General features: G+C 32.2%; 1 protein-coding gene across 6 annotated transcripts in view; it reads left to right on the forward strand.

Moving 5' to 3' along the window:
• LOC118182162 (guanine nucleotide-binding protein G(q) subunit alpha-like) overlaps window positions 1-21168 on the forward strand; it is an 82296-nt gene that overhangs the window by 47088 nt on the left and 14040 nt on the right. For 5 of the 6 annotated variants that reach the window (XM_085816043.1, XM_085816044.1, XM_085816046.1 and 2 more), the window contains 4 exons: window positions 237-391; window positions 597-725; window positions 867-996; window positions 15367-15520. In XM_085816043.1, the coding sequence (XP_085672169.1) occupies window positions 237-391; window positions 597-725; window positions 867-996; window positions 15367-15520 (568 nt within the window). Of the gene's footprint in view, window positions 1-236; window positions 392-596; window positions 726-866; window positions 997-15366; window positions 15521-18381; window positions 19710-21168 lie in introns of those variants that run through there. The other variant, XM_085816048.1, reaches the window with a different exon arrangement.

Below are 21168 nucleotides of genomic sequence, written 5' to 3' on the forward strand. Positions count from 1 at the left end.
TTCGCCAAACTACCTGTTACCATATTCCAAAGATTAGCCAAGAAATGTTATTAAGATATAAGTCTGTCTTGAATATCATCTGTTATGCTAACTTATGAAATAGTGCATATCTCTTTGAATATCATCTGTTATGCTACCTTATGAAATAGTGCATATCTCTTGAATTAAAATAATTGATAGAAACTGGTACTTTGTTACCACTATATTTCATAATAATTTATTTAGTATATTTTTAGGAAAATGCTCAACTTATTCGAAGTGTTGATTTTGAAACAGTCATTGCATTTGAAAGTCAGTTTGTTAATGCAATCAGAGCATTATGGAATGATACTGGTATTCAAGAATGTTATGACAGAAGGAGAGAATACCAGCTCACAGATTCAGCCAAGTAGTAAGTAAACTTTAAATTTGAGTTATTCAGTATATTGTTATTGGTGTCTCTTTATAATGAATATTACAGTAATCTAAAAATAGTTTTTTTTTTTTTTTTTTTTTTAATGTGAGTACATTTTAGGTGATTTTATTTTCTTGTCATTGTTTCTCATTCTTTTTTATGAACTCTAATAGACTTATTTCCCCCCCTCCCCAAAATTCAGTTATCTTAGTGATTTGGAGCGAATTGCACTTCCAGATTACTTGCCAACACAACAGGATATTCTCCGAGTAAGAGTTCCAACTACTGGAGTAATTGAATACCCTTTTGATTTGAATTCTATCATATTTAGGTCAGTTAATTTTAAACTCTGTGTTTGATTATGTAGAGTTTAAAAAATTTATGCCTCTTCTACCCAAAATTAATATTGATTTTGTTTTTTAATTCTATTGTTATTTTAATCCATGATTAAAAATAACTTTCATATTTTTAGAATGGTGGATGTTGGGGGACAGCGTTCTGAAAGACGGAAATGGATTCATTGTTTTGAAAATGTCACATCTATAATATTTTTAGTTGCCTTGAGTGAATATGATCAAATATTGTTCGAATCAGATAATGAAGTAATTATATTTTATTGCTTAAAAACATTTTTAATGTATTAAATTAAAATTGGAAATGTAAATGTGATTTTTCTTATTTAATTTGTACACATTTAACAGTTTAAGAATTTGCTATTAAAGTATTTTCATTTTTCATTGAGAATTTTTCAAAACTAAGAATAATGATTAGCATTTTAGCTGTATTTAATAAAAAACTTAAATATGCATGGTATTTTAGAAGTATCAGTAGGAAAATATTTATTGTATATTATCTTTTATTATATGCAAATGCTTGAGAAAGTTTTAATGCTAATTTTTTTAACTATATTTAAAGGATTATATATATATATACTATGATATTTGTGATATATGAATTAGATTTCATTGTTTTTGTATGTTTCTTGATTATAAAAAGTATGTAATGAAAATTTCCATTTCATTAGTTTGATATAATTTATAGTACTTTATTTTTGAATATTTTCCTGTTGCATGTATGTTTGTTCATGCACAAGAAAAATCAAAGGAACGACTATAAAAAGGAGTTTTCCCAAGTTTAGTGAAAGGTGATTCATAGCTCAAGTTATCACATAGTGCAGTTTAATTCGCAAAGATACAGTTCTTCGGACACCTCAGGGATATCATCTTGGCAGTTAGTCATCACAGGTTGAAGAAGAAATGGGAGACCACACCACAGTTCACACAGTTGAAGTTTGACCGTATCAGCACCTCTTGATATGAGATCCGCAGGGTTCTGTTTAGATGGGACGTAATGCCACTGTCGCAACTCCGTCATTTCTTGAAACATCGCATCTCGATTAGCAACAAACGTTTTCATATAACAGGGCTGCTTTTTCAGCCAAGCCAAGACTATCGAAGAGTCACTCCAGAAAAATACATTATTCACATTAAGTTTCCGAGCAGATATTACTCGAGTCATTAACTTCGCAAGCAAAACAGCTGCGCATAACTATAATCTTGGTATGGTAACTTGCTTTGTAGGAGAAACTTTTGATTTACTTGTTACCAGCCTTATCTCCATATTGGTGGACGGATTTACAATAAACTGCAGCTCCATAAGCTAACTTAGAGGTGTCACAAAATCTGTGTAACTCAATAACAATTGCTTCTGCAACAAGAATGCATTTAATGTTAATTTCATTTAATACATTTTATGCTAATTTCTAATTTACATATACGTGGCAGTTCAGAGAAAAACAGTTGCCATTCTTTGGCTTCTTTTTCAGGTAGAAGATTGTCCCAATTGAGTTTCAAAACCCATAGTCTCTGAAGAAATATTTTAGCTTTAGCTATCACAGGACCCAGTAAACCAAGTGGGTCAAAGATTCTCGCTATTGTTGACAAAACTTGCCTTTTAGTAATTTTGCACTCATTTTCTAGTTTCACTTTAAAATTAAAACAATCTTTATCTGCTTTCCTGGAAACACCAAGGGCTCACAGTTCATTTGTGCACTGAAATGTGTATTGATCATCAATGTTAACTTCAAGCTTCGGATTGTTGCTACACCATTTGTGCAGAGTCATATTTGCACTTTTTAAAATCTCAATTAATTCATGCTGTAGAGTCATAGTTGCACTTTTTAAAATCTCAATTAATTCATGCTGTAGCTCTTTTGCAAAACTCAATGAACTGGACCCTGTATCCATGTAAAACTCACTCTGTGGAACTGCAGCTGCTAATGGAAAATTTGTGAACTCATTGACGTAATGTTCTCATGGCTAAAAAAGGTGCATTTACTGTGCCATAGGTGACTGTGTTCAACTCAAAGATTTTAATTAGACCATTAATTGACTCTTTCCACAAAATTCTCTGCAGCTGCCATTGAGTAGGATGAATCGATATCATTCGATACATCTTTCTGATATCCGCTGTAAAAGCATAAATATGTTTTTGGAAAAGTACCATAATTGAAAACAAGTCCTCTTGAATAACACCACCATTATACTGAATTGAATTCAGCCTTTTGACGTTGCAGCCGAACCATTGAACACTACTCTCAAAGGTGTCGAACTTTTCTCAGGGCAATAAATACCAAAGTGTGGAATATAATATTTCCCCTTTTGCTCATCTTCATCTTTCACTTCAGTCATGCGACCTAGTTCACTATATTCATGTAGAAAATCAGAGTACAATAATAAGTAATTTTCATTCTTACTTAAACGAGTCCACAATGAGTTCAAGCTCTTAAGCGTGATTTGTTTCGAATTCCCTAAACACATTGGATCTTCCTTAAACGGTATCTTGAGTACATATTTTTCGGTTTCAGTCCTAGAATAGTTTTTGAGAAAATGCTGTTCACAAATTTCTGCTTCTTTACTCTTAGAAATCTGAGACTTTCATTCTACATTTTCGATTTCCCAAAACTCTCTTTCCAAATTATATGTAATAAGCCCATAATGTAATTTACTTTCCCCTTTAGCAGGAAGAGTCCCACTTACAACCTAGCCCAAAACACTATTTTGTAATCTTAAATTTGAATTCTGAAGGGAAATTTGATTTGGTTTTAAAAGCTCATAGAAATGTTCTGCACCTATCAGAAATTCAATTGGGCCTGGCTCAAAAAATTTGTCATCTGCTAAATTGATGTTATCTAAAGATGAAACATTAATTTCAAGTGGCCTAGAGGGTGTATATTCTGTTATTTTAGGAACCACCAAAAAATTTTAACTTAAATCGAAACTCTTGTCTCTATTTAAAATAGTTGCACTAACTATTTTAAAATTTAGTGCTTTTTCTCCCAAGATTTTATATTCCAATTATTTATTCCTGAAACAGAAATGTTAGTCTTTTCTCCCTTTAATTGAAGCAAATATGCTAACCTTTTGCTCATAAAATTTGAAATGGCACCCACGATGCATCTTTAATTGAACAAACAAAAGTGCTGAGTAAGACAGCTTTTAATTCATTTGGGAGATTGCATGTTGTTGAGAATAAATTTTGATCAGTACTCGTTTTAGCTTGCAGAGGTTCAAATGATGGAGCCAAAGCATTCAAATTCGAATGAGTATTTTTATTTTCATAACTCGCCACCTATGCAACTATGTTTATTTTTTGTTCATGAGGGAAATGAGGAGTCACGTGATGTTCCTTTTTACAAATACCGCAAGAGAATTTATTACTGCAATTAATCACCTTATGATTTTCTAAACAGTTGAAACATAGCTGTTTAGATTTCACTAGCCCAACTCTATCGCTAACTGTCATGTTTTTATAAACAAGGCATTTGTACAAAGGATGAATTTCATTGCATGATAAAATACATTTCGAATTTTTTACATCAGTTAGAAAAACCTTTGACGTATTTTTAGGATAGCTGTTTTTATTACTCAACCTAGAATTATCCACTACAGGTTTTCCCTTTGATATACGAGGGCTATCCAGAAAGTAGATTACGTTTTGGAATAAAAAAATAAACAAAGTATAGGAAACAAATTTTATTATATACAGATGAAAGCCACACTCAAATACTACTTTTCTACATAGTCACCATACAAATTAAGGCATTTATCGTAGCGATGTACGAGCTTGGAAATTCCTTCGTCGAAAAATTCGGCCGCCTGCGCCTTCAACCACTTTGTTACCTCTTCTTGCCTTCCATCTTGCACAAAACTTGTGGTAACCAAGCTTTTCGCTGATGATTTCGTGCAACAAACTTCGCGAAATTTGTGGAAAACTCAAAGAAAGTTCCGTTATTGTGAAATTTCGATTTTCACGGACTTTAGCATCGATTTTTCGAGAAGTTCGGCGGTCACTATGCTGGGTCTCCCACTTCGATCTTCGTCGTGAACATTGGTTCGGCCATTTTGAAATCTTATGACCCACTGACGCACTCCACCTTCAGTGATAATGTTGTCCCCATACACTTCACGAAGCTGCCGATAGATTTCTATCGGTTTACAGTTTTTTGCAGTCAGAAACCTTATTACTGAGCGCACCTCGCAGCTCGCGGGATTTTCAATTAACGCAGACATTTCAAACCGTCACAGTATCTGAACGGAGCACAGCACGAACCTCTCACTAGCACGGCTAGATGCAGACTGAGCTGCGCAACGCTCTGACCCCAAGATGGCCGCGCTAGCCCCGCCCCTAGCGGACACAGACGGAAACGTAATCTACTTCCTGGATGGCCCTCGTATAATATAAATCTATCTCCTTTGCCAATTCTACAGGTTTAAACCAAGAATTTCCTTGCCTTACATTTATAAAACACATAACCGTTTTATCAAGTGTTTGACATATTTTATCAGAAATCATTAATTGTTTTAATGTTTCAAAGTCATTTACCCTTCTCAGTTTCAAATAATAATCCCAACTCATAGTTAATCTAGACACGAACTGCACATAAGTTTCATTCGTTATTCGTTGTGTCTTCCTAAAATTTTCTAAACAAATTTGGGGGGGTGGTTCAAATTCTCTTAGCACTATTTCTTTAACCTTTGAATAATCTCCTAATTCATAATCTTTAATGTATGTAATGACATTTGTGGCTTTTTCTCCCAACAAATTTAGAAGACTTTCTGATTTAAATTTCTCTGGAACACTTTTTGAAATGAATGCCTTTTCTAACGATGAAAAGAAATAATCCCAACCTTCCGGTCTAACTGGAATTTTAATTGTTAATGTGCATATACTTTTAATAAGAGAGTCAAGAGATTCTACATTTTCTTTTTTCTCATATTCTATGAGGTTTTCACTCTTTGATTCTGCTCGCAACTTCGCGAGTTCTAGTTCCGATTTCAATTTCTCAAGTTCGAGCAATCGTCTCTTGTCACTTTTTCTTTTGTCAATAATATTATTTGCTATACCTTCAACTAATACAGGGTCATTTTTATACCTTTCACTGTTTTTGATTATATCAATTAAATCTGATATAGTTTTTGCTTCTGTAATGTCTAAATTGAGCTTTACAGCAAGACGCTTATAATCTTCCTTTTTTGCAGTTTTAAACATTTTGAATCTACTTTTTCAATTACACAGTTATTACAAGTAAGGCCACGTACCTTCTGTTTAAGAGTAAACTGCAAGCTTTCCTTCCATGACACTTGTCTTCTGACTTTGACACACATTCGAACTCCGCCTGGGTAAGGACCAACATTGGGCCCTCAATAGCTCAGTAAAACTCATAATTAAATAACTCGCTTTATACAAGAACTAAAAAAAAAATGGACTGTGTAAAAAAATTTATTAGTTACACAAAAAGCCTCATAGTTAGTTCACATCTCTCGGCGGCATCTCGGAACACACTAAAAACTCAATACTACTGGCCGCAAGGTGGCGCTATAAACAAACATCAGCGTCATCATTTTAGAACACAAATATTACATATTTTTCACAGATGGCGCCTCAGGCGTCAACATTCTTTATTAAACAAAAACTACATTTACCTCTGAGAATGCAAATTGTTTTGTTCTGTTTTGCAAAAATTAGCAATTTATCAACATTTTGGTGATTTGAACATTAATTTGTCTGCAAAATGTTTTACTCAGAAGTTTTCAAATTTTTTGATAATTTTCTTTAAAAATATATTAACATTGTTAGGATAACACTAAAATAATGAAAATATATTAATGTTTTTTTTTTTTAAGAAAAGTAACATTAACGTAAAACATTTTTGTAGCTTTCATGCCACACATTGAAATGACTTCACCTTTCATTTTGCTGACTTATGACTATTAGGATTCTAAAAAAAATAATAAATGTTGTAAGGATCATTTTCCAAATCAAGTTTGTCTAAAAGCAAAACGGCTATATATTTTTAAATTAATTTCTTTTATCTACTTTTGCATTTTTATAAGAGTTTTTCTCTTGTAATTGTTTCAAAATACTCCTATATTAAAACATATGTAAGTTTCCTTTGTAAAATTCTATTTATGTATGAGTTTTTTTTTAATCTATTGATTTTTATTCTTACAAAGCTGCCAAGTCTGGGATACCTGTTGAAGCACTTTTTTTCTCGGATTATAAAATGCTTAAAAGTTTAAATTTGAAGGCAAAATTTATAAATCTAGGATTATTGAGTAAAAATGCAGAAAAAGACTATGATAAAATAAAGAATGCATTCTTAGTGTTGACATGTAATAGATATAGTTTGCAAAAAGATTGTGTTGAATTTCCATTATTGTTCAGAAAATGTTTGGAAAAAGTAATGGAAACAAAACTGTTTGAATTTCTGCTTTTGATCCCAGAAAGCTTTCTGTTAATATATTTCTCTTTCTTTTCATGATTTTCACTGTTGGAAACTAGAGAAAATAGTAAAAATTATTCTAATTTTTGTCACATGAATAGATAATTGTCAGAAAAAACTTCATTTTTTCCCCTTCCGCTGCAGGCACTAGTAGGCTTTCCACTACTACAGTCAAAAGTCGTTAATCCGGATTCGTCGGGACTTCAGCGATTCTGGATTATCGATTTTTCCGGATTATAGATCATCAGTTTAAATCTGGTAAGATGGCATGCAGATATTATAAAATTAAAAATATGAAACCATAATTTATGAAATAAAGAACAATTGTGATCTAAAGGGTATCAAAATTTACAAAAAAAAAAAAAAAAAAAAAAAAAAAAAAAAAAGCTTAATATTTATTTGTTTACTTTATTAAACATTTCTTTCAATGTAAGTTGTTTAAGTTGCTTCGTTTTATGTGATACAGTCAAAAGTCGTTAATTCGGAATGATCTATAATCCGGACCTCAAAACTAAAAACTTTCTGCACATGCGGCGCGTTGACACATGCGCATAGGCGTTTACGCGTGCGCGTAAGACCTTTTATGACTGCGCATATGAGTGTGCGCAAGTGCAGAATACGTTTTCGTGTGTGCGTTTTATGTATGATGGATGTATAAGCTAAAATTATCTAATTATCTATTTCAGTTAATGTTGATGATTGCGTTGTTCCTTAATTTTCGAATTGGATCCGGCTTATTATTTTTTGCAGACTGTAAGAGCAATTTTATAAAAGTAAGCTTAAACTTTCGATTATATCAAATAGAATTTCCGATATATATTTGTTAATATGTAAAGGATCTAAAGCGAAAGTATGTTTTGAAATCCGAAATCTGTTTATCAATTTCACGCTGCTCGGCGGGGGGATCGCTGCGGCGGGCGCGTAATGAATTGGAAGTTGATCTGTCAGCACTATCCTTATCTTCAGCGCAGATGTTTTTATTTTATTTGGCTTATAATTCCTTACCAAATGTAGTATTTCATCTCGATATGCTCTGTCTTTCATATGATAAGTTCCTCGTCATTATAATTCGCTTTCGATAGCGAAGAAAGTAACAGAGGTTATTGAAAACGAAAAAATTTCGATTGACAAATTAGTCGGTGTTCTCGACACAGCAATTATAGGACTTGAACAGCGGAACTTTGTAACTGAACAAGAAATTATTTCTGTTTACTAGAATTAAAGAGAAAGTATTATCACATGAAACGAAGCAAAACTTAAACAACTTACATTGAAAGAAATGTTTAATAAAGTAAACAAATAAATATTAAGCTTTTTCTTTTTGCAAATTTTGATACCCTTTAGATCATAATTGTTCTTTATTTCATAAATTACGGTTTCATATTTTTAATTTTAGAATTTCTGCATGCCATCTTACCAGATTTAAACTGATGATCTATAATCCGGAAAAATCGATAATCCGGAATCGCCGAAGTCCCGACGAGTCCGGATTAACGACTTTTGACTGTAATACTTACTCTTTAATTCTATAAACAGGCATAATTTCTTGTTCAGTTACAAAGTTCCAATTTCTTGTTCAGTTACAAAGTTCCAATTTCTTGTTCAGTTACAAAGTTCCACTGTTCAAGTCCTATAATTGCTGTGTCAAGAATACCGACTAATTTGTCAATCGAAATTTTTTCGTTTTCAATAACCTCTCTGTCACTTTCTTGATGATCGGAAGCGAATTATAATGACGAGGAATTTGATTTAAATCATATCAAAGACGGAGTACATTGAGATGAAATACTGCATTTAGTAAGGAATTATAAGCCAAATAAAATAAAAACATCTGCATTGAAGATAAGGATAGTGCTGACAGATCAACTTCCAATTCATTGCGCGCTGTGGCATTCCCCTCCTCAACCTGCCGCAGAGCAGCGTGAAATTGATAAACAGATTTCGGAATGGTTAGAGAAACAAAGGATATGCTTTTATCCATTTTTTGCAGCAATTCCACTTTTTGTTTGATGGACATCGAAACATACTTTCGCTTTGTAGATCCTTTGGGAGCTCCAGCATCGGAAATTCTATTTGACATAATCGAAAGTTCAAGCTTGCTTTTATAAAATTGCTCTAACAGTCTGCAAAAAATAATGAGCCGGATCCAATTAGAAGATTAAGGAACAAAGCAATCCGCAACATTAACTGAAATAGATAATTAGATAATTTTAGCTTATACCGTCCGTTATACATTAAACGCGCATGCGTAAACGTATTATGCGCACGCGTACACGCATATGTGCAGCCATAAAGGTCTTATGCACATGCGTCGCATGCGCAGAAAGTTTGTAGCTTTGAGGTCTGGATTATAGATCATTCCGGATTATGGGTGTCCGAATTAACGACTTTTGACTGTACTAACCATTGGTCATTCTATTACGGATGCACCTAATAGGAGACCACAGTCATCTTCTATGAAGGGAAAAACAATGTACATCCATGTCTTCTTTGGGATTCACACCTGGGGCTTCTGGCACTGCAGTAGGCTCCCCTAAGCACTATGCTCTCTGGCCGTCTGGGTCAGAAGAAACTTCTATGTAAATAAAAACAGTGAAAACTGAGAATTTAAATATCTTAGTACATTATATTTCATTTCATACACTTTCCTGGAGTTATTCTGAATATTAATTTTATCAAAGAAATAACATCAACAGCTTCAGATTATCCTAAATTCATGCAGGTTTTTAGAACAAGAATTGCTAAATTTGAGAATTCAGAAATGCAGCTTACTGAATAAGAAGTTAAGTACATGATGGAAGAATTTTCCTTGTTTTGTTGGTTTTGTTGGTTGTTGTTGAGGTGTTTTGTTGATTATATTAACAAAATGGCAGATGAAGTGAAGACTAAAACACACTTTAATATTTTCATGGATATTAATCCATGAAATATTAAATTTCATTAAAAAATTTCATGCATTATAGATGTTTAGTACTTTTAATATATACTTTTTTATCATTGTCATTTTAAAATTTTAAAATCATGCTATATCATGTATCTGTAATTATCTGTTATTTTAAGCTTTAAAATTGCCTTAGCTTGTGATTTTGATAGTGCTTTTTAAAAGAATATTAAAAAAAAAGAGAAAAACTTTTTAAGTAGTGACCAAGTAAATCTTTCTCCTCCCCTCCAACTTTTTTTTCCTAATAATGTATGTGCAACTATTACAAGCATAAAATATGAATATTTGAAGAAATTAAACTCCTGATTTAGTGGTGAATACTTAGTTGGTTTACTTTTACATTTGTTTTACAGTTGGTATTAAATATTAGATTATGATTAAATTTAATAACAATGCATCCTATCTATACTTCTGTTTTCTTCTTAGATTCTATGCATACTTCTATTCATGTAATAGAATGATATTGCATGAATGAAATCAGTTGTGTAGATAATAGCTTTAATCTAGTAATAATTAATGATAATTAATTAGTGATAATTTTGTATAGATAACAGCTTTAGTTTACATAATATCCATATTTTTTTTCATTGATGGTCCGTGAACATCTCTAATTTTCAAGTACAACAACGTGTACAAATTCTGTTTGAGTGATGGGCTGCATGAAAGTTGGCGCAAAGAACCTATGACTGTCCCACTAGCTCGGGCTGCAAAATCACCTAGTTGTAATGGTGCAGAGATTGTTATTGGAGTACCACCAGTTGGAATTAAGTTCTCCCTACTAATGAATCTTGCTTGTTTTGGGAATGAATTTTATGCGCGACTGGCCTACTGCATATATGAACTGTGCAACTAGGAATGCTGAAATATTCAGAGATTAGATTCTTAATTCTTTCGTCAAGTTATTTAGAGGGGTGAAACCGATATTCCTCCTACTGGATGATAGTGCTGATACCCATTGTACTTGAATTGAAAGAATCTAGCATAGCCATCCAGATGGTATAGTAGTTAGGGGAGCCTACTGGTGTACCGAAGGGCTCGGGTTTAAATCCTGGAGAAGACATGGATGATCGTAAATGTATAGTGCCTTCGTAGCATAGGGGCACTTTACATATATGGCGAGCCAAAAGTCCTCTCAAGAGGTAAGGGAAGAGGGGTGGGAGACCGCTCCTGCTCAGGATGCTGTCTATAAAAATTGGAAGCAGAATGGAGCGAAGTGGTACTGTCAACTGTATGGTGCTTAAGGCAATATGTATGGTGCTCTTACCAATGACAGGCGCAATCTTGCTCTCCTTGCCACAATGAATTTCATGGTGTTGTTCTGATATTACCATCAGACAGGTGATATAAATCACAACAATACAACAGTCACAGAATCTAGCGGATGGAGAGGCAAGCATATTCTTTGGGTTTAAATCCAACAGAACACATGTGAAATGCCTTATAATGCCAACTTGTATCATAGCAGCAACCACTGAGCTTTTGTCAGGGAGGACCACAAACCTTAGTTTTCCATAAGTACTTGTAAAACGTTTTTTCTAACCCACTTTATTTCATATATCCCGTGTCCTTATTTAAATTTCTTTTTTTGCAAAAATGGGCAATACTGCTTTTTGAAGATATGTCAGGCATGATAAAATAGAAATCTTGTGTAATTTTCATGTTTTTAGCTGCAAAATCATTGATGTTACATGGGTTTTTATAGTTGTTCTTTTAATTTTTTCCACCAGTATATTTAATATAATAAAATGCCATTTAAAACAACTGTATTATGAAATATTTTTTCTCTTAAAATTACTATAGCTAGATCACTTGTAGTTGGGCTGTTGATTTATAATTTTCAGTTTTCGTGTGCATGTGAAATGAGTTTGAGGAACTATGGAACAACAAAAACTTTGTTTCTAGAAACTTAAATATATCGGGTTATCATCTATTTATCTTACAAGAGATGGAAATCTAAAAAAGCTTTAATTTTTAATAACAAAAATTTTAAAATAGCCAAAATAGCCTTATGGATTAAATATTTTCAAAAGAGTTTATTTGGTAAATAAAATATATGAGAAAATCAATAGTGAGTTAGGTAGACCTTCTCTTATGCATAAATGAAACTTAATACGAAAGTACTTATATTTTAAATGATACGTATGATTTCCGTGGATCTATTGGGAGTAACAGTGCCAGTGAAATTTGTCTCGCTGTTATGACCATGTTAACCATACAGGCATTTGTACTGAAAGTAAATTGTATTGTAATACTAATCACTTGCACCTTTTTGTTTTAATACTTATGCATAATAAATTTTCAGGTATAATTTAGTGCATTGAAAGGAGTAAATTGATAAATATTTAAATGAAAGGATAGAAGGAAGTAAGTAAAAAATAGAGAAAAAAGAACGTGGAACCTAAAAACTAGGCTTTGCTATGTAATTCTGAGCAATTTACTAAAATAGGTAGCTTAAATTTATTGTGATGGATGGAACGTATGACATGTAAAAAATAAAAAGTGTACAGAAACCAAATTTTTACAAGAAATGAAAAAAAATCTGAAAGAATTCAAATTTTAAGTCAGCCAGAAGGATTGTTTTAAAGTGCAATATGGTTTCTCAGTAGCAGTTATCAATTAGCTTAGGAGGAAGAGTGAAACCTTTTATAAGATGAATGTATATTTAGGCTAACTTGGGAGCGTTAACTGCATCTGATGCTTTTAAATATGTTATTTTATTGGTCAATAACAGATACATTAAATTTGAAAGCTCTTACATTTTGCTGAATGACAACAGACTCGAAGACTCAGATGAAAAGTGAAAGAATACAAAATTGTGTATTTGAGACTGACAGCCTATTGGGCTTTCCTCCTTCCTCCCAAAAGAAAAACACCTCTTAAAAGAAGAAAAAGTAACTGCACTAATTTCTATCTAAAACTTGAATAATAATAATTATATATGTTAAATATAATTTACTGCTGCTAGCATTTTTGAACTAGCGTAAATATTTCTGCCATTTGTAGTGAGAATTGTTAATTTAAAAGCATAAAAATTGATTTGTGTATTTATGGCAAATATTTTTTTCACTTTTTTTTATTACAGTTAACTTTCTCGTCACTTCATTAATTTACTTTTATTTGTTAGGTCCCAATCACATTATGTTTCGGCTATGCGGGAATGGACGTCGAAAGTGACAAATCTCAGATCCCGCACATTTCCATGTAGCTAGTTTACCATTTTCACGTACTACAACGCCCAACAGTAATCAAATACCGCTCAGATTGTGATCACGTGATTCTTTAGAAGCAGAACTTTTGTCTGATTGGTTGATCTCTACGCGGGTCAGAGCTCCAGCCAAAACAATTTCAGTGAAGTTTCAAAAAATCGTGCATAGCGGTACATCGTTTCCATAGCTAGGTGGGACTTCACTTTCCAGCAAAGCTCTTTTTTCTAGTAATCTTCTCATTTAGACCCATGCTATCAGAATCGCGTTTCTCAGAATAGTCCTGTCTAGCAGGGGCCATTGCTAGATGTGATAACCTCTTTACTGTTTCTGTTCCATTTTTTTCTCTTGTTATCCTTTTAATTTATGTATTAATTTCTTGGAATTGACCTAATGTGTTGATTATTAATATGCCATGTAGAGCCCTTAGTGAATAAAAATATGCCAAATTGAAAATAACAAATCTTGCCTTCAGATGTGCTAGTAAATCCAAGGTTTAATATTTCTTAATTCGAGTATATATTTTTCAGTATTAATGAGGTATTTTGTTTAGGCTGAGATTAATACTAAATAATGCTTTTTGAAACTTATGTTTCCCTTCCTATTTACTACACTGAATTAAATGCTGCAGCAATCAAAGAGAAATAAGTCCCACATCTTATCATACACTTCTTTTAATGAATGAAATCTCAGTTGTGTGTTAATTCTTTATGTTCAGAATATGTATTATTATATTCTTGCACTGAAAAATTTAATATATATTTAGTAGCACATTATCTCCACTGTGGTGAAAAAGAGGAATAGTAGTTGTATTTTTTATTTTGCTAAGAATTTTATCGTTTTTCAGCATAATTGTGGTCAAACTTGCTTATAGCAAGCTTTTTTACAAAATATCCTGGTTATAAGCCATTGTTAAATTTTTCAGTGATGATGTTTTTTATTGAAATATAGATACATCAAAGTCAGTAAGGCTCTCTGCCTTATAGTCACAGTCTTATGATATTAATGCCCTGCTTTCATTGAGTCATCAAGTTTCGAAACTGAAACTATCATGAAATGTGGAAATTTATGACTTGGATGTAATTTGCCTGTTTTCTTCAGTAGTTTTAACATTTACACTTGTATTTTTTTTTTCAAAACTCATACTGTGCAGCATATTTTAAAAGTCAATAATTGAAAATAAAACTTCTAGACTGGTTACTTCTAGACTCATAATCTTTACTATGTGATATGGTTATGAAGCATAGGCTCTAGAGTCATAATCTTTACTATGTAATACATTTATAAAACATAGGCCAACTGTCATGCTGCTGAGCTCAAGATTTAGACATTTGAAGCAATAGTTGTATTTGTTGAATGGGGACACTTGGAATATGTTGACCAAAAATCTTCTTAATAGGTTGCTGATAAATGAAGACAAATACAAGATCTTCATATCTATCATTTAAGATCTCTCAATCAAAATTGCAACTGATGACAGATAATTGTTATTGTACTTTGCCAAAGTTAAATACTCTATGAACATTAAAGAAACAATGAAGAAGAATTTTAGAAATCAATTTCCCTCAGAGTAGTAAGAATAAGCCAAAGTTAAGACAATTCATTTATCTGCAGAAGTTATGTATTGATTAAAATTCTGCCAAAAAAGCCTAAAAAGATAACTTTGAAGTGGTTTTACTATTAACATGTTAATTGCAGAGGGGAAAAAATGTGTTCGCTGGTAGATAAACCAATAACAATTAGTAATTTTATTTTGTATTTCAGACTCCTTATCTTAGGAATTTGCATTTCAGATTCCTTATTCTACTTTTTAAATTTTTCATTACGTTACTATTATTATTTTAATGCTTGTATGTAACGTAAATTCATTATTTCTATTCTTTAAATTAACATTGTTTTCAAGTTATTTATCTTCTATTGTTTGTGTCATTGACCCATGAGTATAATGTAAACAATTTTTGGCTTTCTCCACTTAAATCAAATAATGACCAGTTTAATTTTGCTGCATAACCAATTGTTTTAATGGAGTTTCTATTTGATATAGAACCGGATGGAAGAAAGCAAGGCATTATTCAAAACTATTATTACATATCCATGGTTCCAAAAATCATCAGTCATCCTCTTTCTCAACAAAAAAGATCTCTTAGAAGAAAAGATTATGGTTTCACACTTGGTCGACTACTTTCCGGAATATGATGGTGAGCTTAATTTATTTAAAAATTTAAATATATATATATTTTAACTTCTGTGTAGGAGTTAAAATAAAATTTAAGTAAGGCTAATATTTCATTAGAGGTAAATTTACATTTTTCTAATATGTATATTTTAGTTTTGATTTTATTTAGTTTACTGTAACATTAATGAACTTATTAATGCTAAAATTAGTTTGTAAATTGTGAAAATCTGATGGATAACTTATTTGTGATGGTAAATTAATTAATACTGTAGCAGATACAGGCACACAATTAACGGTTATCATGGCTAACATTGTACCAGAAAAATACCTTACGCCACATGGAAGTGTTATCCTCACGCCAGCTTTCAGACAATCTTTAAAGGCTCCTCTCATTAACTTACCTCTAGTATTGTATTCTGAAGATGATAAATTTATGTCACCTATTTTTATAACTTGTTCAATGGTGGATAAGTTATGTAAGGATTTACTTTTGTCATCGAGTGCTTTTAATGAGTTATTGGTTTTAATGAGTTATTATTTGGGATAAACAAAAGTTTAATTTTGAATGCAAAAATGTAAATATTACAAAATGATAGTTTTGTTGAAATACCTTTTTATGAAACTGAAAATTTTGACAAAATACTTAACCATGATAGGGAAAACCTAATTAATGAAAAATGTAATGAAACTGTTAAGAAAAAAATAGAATGTTGTGCTCTCATATATGAAGATACAGGTAAGGATGATCCCAAAGGTAGCACAAGACACGATCATTGCGTTTTGGATTCAGAACTGTTTCGAATTCAACAAATGAATGATCCATATTTAAAAACATGCTGACAAGATGCTAAGAACAGAAGTAATAATTTTATTGTTATTGACAATTTTTTGTATCATAAAGATAAAATTTTAAGAGAAAGAGTTCACCAGTTAATTGTTTCTAAAGAAAGAAGAAAACGAATCATGGACTTAGATCATTCTAGCTTATGAAGAAGTCACGTGCGAACCAAGAAGACAGCCGAATGATTGAGATACTCTATTGGGCTGAAATCAAGAGAGATTTAAATGAATATTGTAATGCTTTTACTTGTCAACTTCAAGCTAAAAAGCATCCCTTTGATGAAGTTCCAATTGCGCCAGTAACACGTCCTAACAAACCATTCCAGGTAATTAATGTGGATATCCTCGGACCTTTAGAATCAAGCTGTCGAGATTATAAATATATTTTGTATGCTGTTGATCAATGTACAAGATGGCCTGAAGCGGAACCATTGAAAAATCTGAATGCCAAATCATTATGCGATGCATTGTTGCAAATCTTTACACTCACTACAATCCCTCAGATTGTTGCTTTGGACCGAGGAACTAATTTTACGGCTTCCTTGTCTCAAAAGTTCTTAAAAAGGATTAGATTGTTCCCAAACTTCTCAAGTCATTACCATCCAAGTTTAAACAACTTTGTAGAAAGAGTTAATGCTGTTTTAAAGGGAATGATACATCATATCATCAGAGAATATTCAAAAGATTGGGAGAAACACTTATCATTCTTACTTTCGGTCTATTGAGAAGTTCCTAATGCTATGACTGATCTTAGTCCTTTCCAGATGCTTTATAGAAGATGTCCTAATGGCCCTTTGCCTATCTTGAAGACTTCATGGACTGATGAAACTCCTGTTCCGCATGAACTCCTCAGTGACTGATTATCTGAATGATTTGAAGATGAAGTTAGAAAAAGCTGCTGAATGTGCAGGATTTACAGCTGTTGGAAAGCAACAAGCTTGTGCATTCTACCATAACCGGAAGACTCGTCATAAAGAATTTAAGAAAGGTGACAGAGTTATAGTCTTAATCCCTGATAGTCAAAACAAAGTTTATGCCAGATGTACGGGACCTGCTACTATTATCAAAAAGCATACTTATTATAGCTACATAGTACAAATGACTGACAATTCTTCGAAGCACGTTCATGCAAACAAGATATGAGAGTTTAAGACTGCTGTGAATAATGTCAGTGTGATATATGATACAGACACTGATTTCGATGAAGTTGAAAACATCCCAAGAATTGTTCCACAGAAAGCAAAAGAACACTATTCTAATTAAGAATATGATCATACGTACCTTGAACCGCATAAGAGGAAAGAACTTATGGAAATTTTAAGACGGCATAAGAACGTAAGATCTGGTATTCCAAAAATTGCCAATGTTGGAGAACATAACATCAAACTAAAGCCTGGAAGTGTGCCAAAGAAGCAGAAACCGTACCGGATACCTGAAGTTTAAAAAGTAAAGTTCATCGACAAATAGATGAGCTATTAGAGCTAAAGCTAATCGCTGAATTAGTGAATATGCATCTAGTAGTTAGTGTGTCAACAAACTGGAACAGTAACATTATGTGTAGCCCAAAAGACTATGCTGAGTTATGTACTAATGACGTGACTTAATGACATGATTATATTTTCCATGAGGGAAGCATGACTGAAAATCGATAACTTTTGAAACGTTATGAACTATAAGACATTCTGACTATTTAGTTTGAGCTAAAATGCTAAGCTTTTGATTTTTTTCTCCTAACGTTATGTAATATGTTTAATGATTTAGCCAGGGTTTGCTAAAGTACTATGCTTAATCTTAATGATTGATTTGTATTGGTTTGTTTATGTGATAACTGCTTATATGATTATGGTTATGTCAAAGATTTAGGTTTTAAGATTTAAGTTTGAAAAGTTAATTGAATGTTACACCTTGTAAATGATTAAGATAACTGAAAATATCTTGAAGTAACTTTAATTTAAAATGGTAAGAATTGGTTAATTAAGTTGGAAAGTTTCAGGAATGCTATTTTGTTTTGCTTCAAGAAATGTTTATATGTGGTTTTGACAGGTCATTGAAAGATGCAATAAAATCTTTTAGAGGGGAGGTGTGATGACCACGCATGCACAGTTTAGCCGAACAGCCTGCAACGCCTCTCTCTCACGTGACTTACGTTAGAAGAGTAGCGAAGTAGTGAGAGTAACCTGCTGTACACTAGCGTAATAATGATAAATGTGGTTTCTAATTTTGTGTTACCTACTTTTTTTGTTTGTGTGTTAATAAAGTTGTTGAATGTCTGTTTTATGCAAGGGCCACATTACATTCACGTCTATATTAAGAAGTAAATATATATCCAGAACCCGCCCAAGAAGCAACTTATGACATTAATTATCATTAAGTGACTAATAAATATTAATTAATAGTCATACTTTTCAGATATTTGTGTTAAGTGTTATACAGTCAAAAGTCTTTAATTCGGACACCCATAATCCAGACCTCAAAGCTAAAAACTTTCTGCGCATGCGCCGCGTTGACACGTGTGCATAGGCGTTTACGTGTGAGCGTAAGACCTTTTACGACTGCGCATATGCGTGTGCACAAGCGCAGAATACGTTTTCCCGTGTGCGTTTTATGTATAACGAACGGTATAAGCTAAAATTATCTAATTATCTAGTTCAGTTAATGTTGATGATTGCGTTGTTCCTTAATCTTCGAATTGGATCCGGCTTATTATTTTTGCAGACTGTAAGAGCAATTTTATAAAAGTAAACTTGAACTTTCGATTATGTCAAATAGAATTTCCGATTCTGGAGCTCCCAAAGGATTGTACAGAACAAAAGTATGTTTCGATGTCCATCAAACAAAAAGTGGAATTGCTGCAAAAAAGGGATAAAGACATGAAGAATGTGACAGAGAGGTTAGTGAAAATGAAAAAATTTTGATTGACAAGTTAGTCGGTATTTTCGGCACAACAATTAACGGGACTTGAACAGCGGAACTTTGTAACTGAACAAGAAATTATGTCTGTTTATAGAATTAAAGAGAAAGTATTATCACATAAAACGAAGCAACTTAAACAACTTACATTGAAAGAAATGTTTAATAAAGTAAACAAATAAATATTAAGCTTTTTTTTTTTTTGTAAATTTTGATACCCTTTAGATTATAACTGTTCTTTATTTCATAAATTACGGTTTCATATTTTTAATTTTATAATTTCTGCACGCCATCTTACGAGATTTAAACTTATGATCTATAATCCGGAAAAATCGATAATCCGGAATCGCCAAAGTCCCGATGAGTCCGGATTAACGACTTTTGACTGTAATGTAATTTCATTTAAAGTAGATAATTTTCAGTTTGTTTTCAATCTGTATTACTGAATAAATACTGCATTTTGTTTTAAGCTAATGGTCCTTTTCAAGAGATCAGCTTTCAACAAGAAATTATTCAGTTGTACGTGTCCTTATTTTCTGAAATATATTTAAAAAAATAAAAAAAAAGGAGGGAAATAAAATATCTAGAAAAGTTAATGCATTAATCAATAACTAATGTTTAATTCTCACATATTTAATTAACATTGTTTTCTTAAATTCTTTATTCATTTATATGAACAGTAATTTTTAAAGCCAAAATTAATTTATGGAAAACATTTTATGAGTAATATTTTGTCCATAAAAAAGTAGGTAAAACTGCCAATAGAAAGTAACAATTATAGTCATAGACTGGCTAAATTAGTTGCAGGATTCAAGATCGTAGACCAAAATTCCCCCAAAAGATTGTGTCCCTGAAAAAAAAAGTATATTTGGAAACTTAAGAATGTCTTGTTGCTGTTTTTATTGTTGGAACAAAAAGATAGCATCCAGCTTACTAAGAGCTTCTTACATGCTTATCCAGCTTCTTACATGTGCAATATCTTTAGCCATTCATATCGGTAAAATGACTCGAGTTTAGAAATGCATTTATTGTGACTAAGAGCATGTTGCTTTGCAAAATAAATAAATTAATTAAAATAATGCAAAATAAATAAATTAATTAAAATAATGCAAAATAAATAAATTAAAATAAAATAAAAAAATAAATTTTACTGTTCCAGAGACCCACTTCCTACTATAAAAGGTTTGAAGACATATTAACCCAAATGATGCAAGTCATATTTACTTGTATTTTAGTTAATTGAAAAGATGTTCTTAGTGGGAAGAAGGGGTTAAGTGTGATCATCAGGAATTCTTCCAATTCCTTGAGTTTCTACCCAGTCAGGTACAAGTGATGATTTAAAAACTGAAATATTTGCAGAGTTATTGATTGATTATTATTTTTTTCAAGTAGAAGCCATGAAAAATTTGCAATGTCCCTACAGGGATTTGAACCCTAGACCTCTCAAATTCGAGTCTAGTATGCTTCCAATTACACCATGAAGGCATGTGCAAGAGAAGGGAGAAAAAACCTTAATAACTTCCCCCTTTTTAAAGGGCTGGAGACCCAGCAATTCTGGTCTTGACCAATTATCTTCCACCGCCTTTCAGTTTAAGTACTGCTTGTAGAATCATTTGGTTATTTAGAAGCAGGAGACATGAAAAATGCGCAGTGACCTCGCTGCGACTCGAACCCTAGACCTCTCGAACATGCATCGAGTATGCTTCAAGTTACGCCACAAAGACATATTGAAAGGAGGAAATAAATAAATTGTATATTGATGATTACTGTATAATTCATGCAGGATAAAAACTAAACATACAGGGGAAAACAAATTTTCTTTTTTCTTAAAAAAAAAGAGGTGTCATTAATTAGAAGATAAAATTCAATGTTTAAAACACATGCGTTTTTAACTCTCTTTGAATTAATCATTTTTCAAAT

This window comes from Stegodyphus dumicola, chromosome 4 (genome assembly GCF_044657685.1).
Source record: "Stegodyphus dumicola isolate Sdum_Otavi_A_Nest chromosome 4, ASM4465768v1".
NCBI lineage: Eukaryota > Metazoa > Arthropoda > Arachnida > Araneae > Eresidae > Stegodyphus > Stegodyphus dumicola.